General features: G+C 39.5%; 1 protein-coding gene across 22 annotated transcripts in view; it reads right to left on the minus strand.

Annotated features, from left to right (window-relative positions):
* The window catches only part of eif4g3a (eukaryotic translation initiation factor 4 gamma, 3a), a 67478-nt gene extending 65347 nt beyond the window's left edge, over positions 1–2131 (minus strand). For 11 of the 22 annotated variants that reach the window (XM_037778758.1, XM_037778784.1, XM_037778741.1 and 8 more), the window contains exon 1: positions 1470–2130. In XM_037778758.1, coding sequence (XP_037634686.1) covers positions 1470–1654 — 185 coding nt within the window. In that variant the 5' untranslated portion in view covers positions 1655–2130. Of the gene's footprint in view, positions 1–1469 lie in introns of all 22 variants that reach the window. The other 11 variants (XM_037778734.1, XM_037778699.1, XM_037778707.1 and 8 more) reach the window with 2 other exon arrangements.
* Positions 2132–4940: the final 2809 nt, after the last annotated feature.

Consider the following 4940-nt stretch of genomic DNA (forward strand, 5'->3'; position numbering starts at 1 on the left):
ACCAGGCCTTGTAGTGTACATGCTAACATCAGCCCCCAGGTCATCATCACCCTGAAATGGATGAAGCTTTACGTTGCATTCATTGACTTACTACTGCCACCATGCTCTAAATAAAACAGGATGTGACATAACCACACTACAGTGACTTCACTCCAGCAAAAAGTAGGGTACTGGTGTGGCACTATGTACACTCAAAGGTAAAGGTGTGTTTAGGGGCAATGACAGTGCAAACCCACCACGTTAACTAAATGGACAACAGAACTGCATTTTTTGAAGACAAATATCTGGGGAGAACAAGTTTATCAGTTGATAGTAATTCATATCAAAACACATGTCATTAACAGTCAAAACAATGTAAAGCTACTTTCTACATGCTGTCATCTTAAAGAGCTCACCGGCCCAGGGGGCACTGACAGACAGGCCTGTCAAGGTGCATAGTAGCACCTCTTCAAAAAGCTAAAGTCATGTGAAAAGGAGGGAAAAGGAAGAAAAAGGAGGTGCAATAATTCACCATAAACCAGGCCTTGTAGTGCACATGCTAACATCAGCCCCCAGGTCATCATCACCCTGAAATGGATGAAGCTTTACGTTGCATTCACTGACTTACTACTGCATGGACTACAAAACTGCATTTTTTGAAGACACATTTCTGGGGATAACAAGTTTATCAGTTCATAGTGATTTAACAAAACAGTTCATATCAAAACAAATGTCATTAACAGTCAAAAAAAAAATGGAAAGCTACTTTATAAAACAGCTAATTTCTACATAACTGCTAATTTCTACATGCTGTCATCCTAAAGAGCTCACCGGCCCAGGAGGCACTGACAGGCCTGTCAAGGTGCATAGTAGCACCTCTCCAAAAAAAGTGAAAAGGAGGGAAAAGGAGGAAAAAGGAGGTGCAATAATTCACCATAAACCAGGCCTTGTAGTGTACATGCTAACACCAGCCCCCAGGTCTTCACCACCCTGAAATGGATGAAGCTTTACATTGCATTCACTGACTTGTGCACCTTGCTAGTAGCTCTATAGAGGCTATTCAGCTAGTAGCTGGTTGGTCACAGTAACTAAGGCTACTGCACCTTGCTAACCACCTAGCAACGGCTGAACAAAGCCGGTAACCGGTGTCGCTTTGCATACGGACGGGAGCTTCGCTTACAACCACATATAATGTCACCTTCTTCTATCATTAAATGCATTCAAGTATCTTTAAATGACAGCTATGTTTAAATTACACACTGTGATTCCCATACACATTTTCCGTTAGCTTTGCCAACCGGCTTTGATGAGCTAGCTGTTAGCATCCTGAGCTAGCTGATTGTCCCCTCCCCTCCCAGGCAGCTCTCTCTCTCCAACACCACACCATCAGCCCGCAGAAACCTCCTGTTATCTACCGCTAATAAAACCAGCAGCACTGTCTTTACAAAGGGGGGAGTTAAATGCATTAAAATCACAAGTCAAAAGGATACTGAGGTGTCTGCTGCACGGCGCACGGCTGCTGCTGAGGAGGAGCTGTCGTCGGGGCTCCCGGCTGCAGAGCCAGGGTAGCCCGCAGCTGGCTGGCCGGAGAGGGACCACCACCACCACCACCTCCAGGTCCGCTGACTGCGACAGCGGCGGCGGGCTTTGGGACCACTTTCGGTGGCAAACTCATCGCAAAAAAATAATAAAATAATACCTTAATAATAATAATAAATACTGATACAAACAACGACGCCTAGCTCGCATACATGGATGGAGATTCTGTTGAAAGCAGCAGGCCCTGAATCCCCTTTAAGTGAGCTGGTTGAGTAGCAACACAACACGGTGTGTGGTTCTCATGGAGCGTCGCTGTTCGGATCCGCGGTGCTGTTCATGGGGCCGCTGCTGGAGGAGGTTTAGCCTCCCTCCGTCAGCCCGTCCGGAGCCTCTAACAAGGATCCGGGTTTTCTTTCAAAAATTAAATAATAATCGCCACGATATCTTTGAGTTGAAATCCCCCCCCTTTACTCGTGAGATCTACCTCTTCTTCTTCTCCTCGGCACGTATGTTTTCTATCATTTTTTTCCTCACAGAGATGAGAGTCTTCGCCAACATGGCGTTGTTGCGGCCGCTTCCAGCAGTCCGGGTTAGGACAGATGATTCGGCAATCCTCGGCAATCCTCGGCCACTTACGGATTCACTCGGCTCAATCAACTATACTTACGATCGGGATACCAGTGCGAGGTTCACGTGTCCATATCGTGTCTGAAATACTGTTTTTGTTGTTTTTTTTCTAATATGTTTATTGGGTTGTCTTATTTTCACAAACACATTAAGAATAATAATAATAAAAAAAATTTATAAAAAAAAACACTGGTACAGCTCAGATCAAAAAATGGATATAGGAGGTCATAGGACATAGTCCATAGTTTTTTTTTTAATTAATTTTTTTAAAGAAAAAAAATAGTTACTTAAAGGTCCCATATTATAAAAAAGTGAGATTTTCATTTTTATTTTTTTTTTACCAGTGCGAGGTTCACGTGTCCATATTGTGTCTGAAATACTGTTGTGTTTTTTTTCCTTTTTAAAAAATTAGTTTTTTAAAGAAAAAAAATAGTTACTTATTATATTTTTTTTCTCAGAACTAGGGCTGTCAATCGATTAAAATATTCAATCGCAATGAATCGCATGATTGTCAGTAGTTAATCACCATTAATCGCAACTTAATCACACATTTTGTATCTGTTCAAAATGTACCTTAAAGGTCCCATATTATAAAAAAGGGAGATTTCATGTTTTTTTATTATAAAGAAGGCTTAAGTCCTATATAAATACTGTGAAAGTATCGAAACACTCAATTCACAGGGAAATACACACACAGCCCGTATTCAGAAACTCTGCATTTGAAACAAGCTGTCAGGATTTCTGCCCATTCGTGATGTCACAAAATAGTTACTTAAAGGTCCCATATTATAAAAAAAAGTGAGATTTTCATGTTTTTTATTATAAAGAAGGCTTAAGTCCTATATAAATACCGTGAAAGTGTCGAAACACTCAATTCACAGGGAAATACGCACAGCCCGTATTCAGAAACTCTGCATTTGAAACAAGCTGTCAGGATTTCTGCCCATTCGTGATGTCACGAATATATCCCCCCACTCGGCGATCTACCTCTTCTTCTCCTCGGTTTTCGTGTTTCTTTCAAAAATTAAATAATAATCGCCACAATATCTTTGACTTGAAATCCCCCCCCACCCTCTTCCCCTTTACTCGTGAGATCTACCTCTTCTTCTTCTCCTCGGCATGTATGTTTTCTATCATTTTTTTCCTCACAGAGATGAGAGTCTTCGCCAACATGGCGTTGTTGCGGCCGCTTCCAGCAGTCCGGGTAAGGACAGATGATTCGGCAATCCTCGGCCACTTACGGATTCACTCGGCTCAATCAACTAACTTACGATCGGGATACCAGTGCGAGGTTCACATGTCCATTATTGTGTCTGAAATACTGTTGTTTTTTTCCCTGTGGATTTTTATAAAATGGAAATGAATAACTGTTTTTTGTTTACATTTTCATTTTTATTCATCATTGTTGTAGGTCTTTGGTACGACGGTACGAGTATTAGGGCCACATTGAGGAAAATAAAATAAATCTGAGATTTCGAGAATTAAGTCATAATATTACGAGAATAAAAGTCATAGTATTATGAGAATAAAATCATAATATTAGTATATATATGTATAGTAATATAGTAGTAGTAATTTTATGTGTTATTTTCTTTTTTTCTCGTAAAGTAATTACTTTATTCTAGTTATATCACAACTTTTTTTATCGTAAAGTTATGACTTTATTCTCGTAATATTACAACTTTTTTCTTGTAAAATTATGACTTTATTCTCGTAATATTACAACTTTTTTTGTTAAGTTATGACTTTATTCTCGTAATATTACGCCTTTTTTTCTCGTAAAGTTATGACTATATTCTCGAAATCTCTGATTTCCCCCCCCCCTCAATGTGGCCCCTACCTCACTGCAAATGTTTTGCGGCTCCAGACAATTTTTTTTTTTTTTTGCCTAATATGGCTCTTTTGATAGTTAAGGTTGCCGACCCCTGTCCTATATAAATACTGTGAAATTATCGAAACACTCAATTCACAGGAAAATACACACAGCCCGTATTCAGAAACTCTGCATTTGAAACAAGCTGTCAGGATTTCTGCCCATTCGTGATGTCACGAATATAAAAATATTTAGACCATTTACACAGATTTAAACGTAAACATTCTAAATGTGTCCCAGTTTATTTCCTGTTGCAGTGTATGTGAATGTCATCAGCTGACAGGAAGTACACACGAACCCAAGCTGTTGCCTTGCAACGCAATTCTGTTGCAATTCCGTTGCAATTCCGTCAAAATGCGTTAAAACGCAGCGTTTCAGACAGAGGGTGAATACAAGCATATTCAGGCAGACAGTGTGAGAAAAATAAAGGTTTTTTTGAACAATACAGCATATAAACATGTTCTACTAGAAACACAAAATAAAAGTATGAACCTGAAAATGAGCGTGATATGGGACCTTTAAAGTAATGTAAATAAAAAACAAAACAAAACATGTCATTGACAAATGCTAACACACAAGATAAAATATTTTTAATTACATCAAGTTGCACAAATGTTTCAAGTAATTTGCGTGTATGCTTGGCCAAAAATGCTTCACAACCAGTATATAGCTATTTACACAGAATAGTTCATGGCCTGTACTCTGCACCACCAGCAGGACTAAGGATCTGTGTGTTATTAGCGCCATCTATCGTTCTTCTGGCGACTTTGCAAGTCAACAAGACAATTTTCTATTGAATTTACTGTAATTGGTTAAGTAGTGCAATCTGAGGCAGTGGATACTATCTCTGTGCAACCAAAAGATGTGTGTGTATGTGGCTGTGAGTTCAAGCAACTAAACAAATTGTGGACATGAGACAAAC

The sequence above is a fragment of the Sebastes umbrosus genome, chromosome 1 (genome assembly GCF_015220745.1).
Source record: "Sebastes umbrosus isolate fSebUmb1 chromosome 1, fSebUmb1.pri, whole genome shotgun sequence".
NCBI lineage: Eukaryota > Metazoa > Chordata > Actinopteri > Perciformes > Sebastidae > Sebastes > Sebastes umbrosus.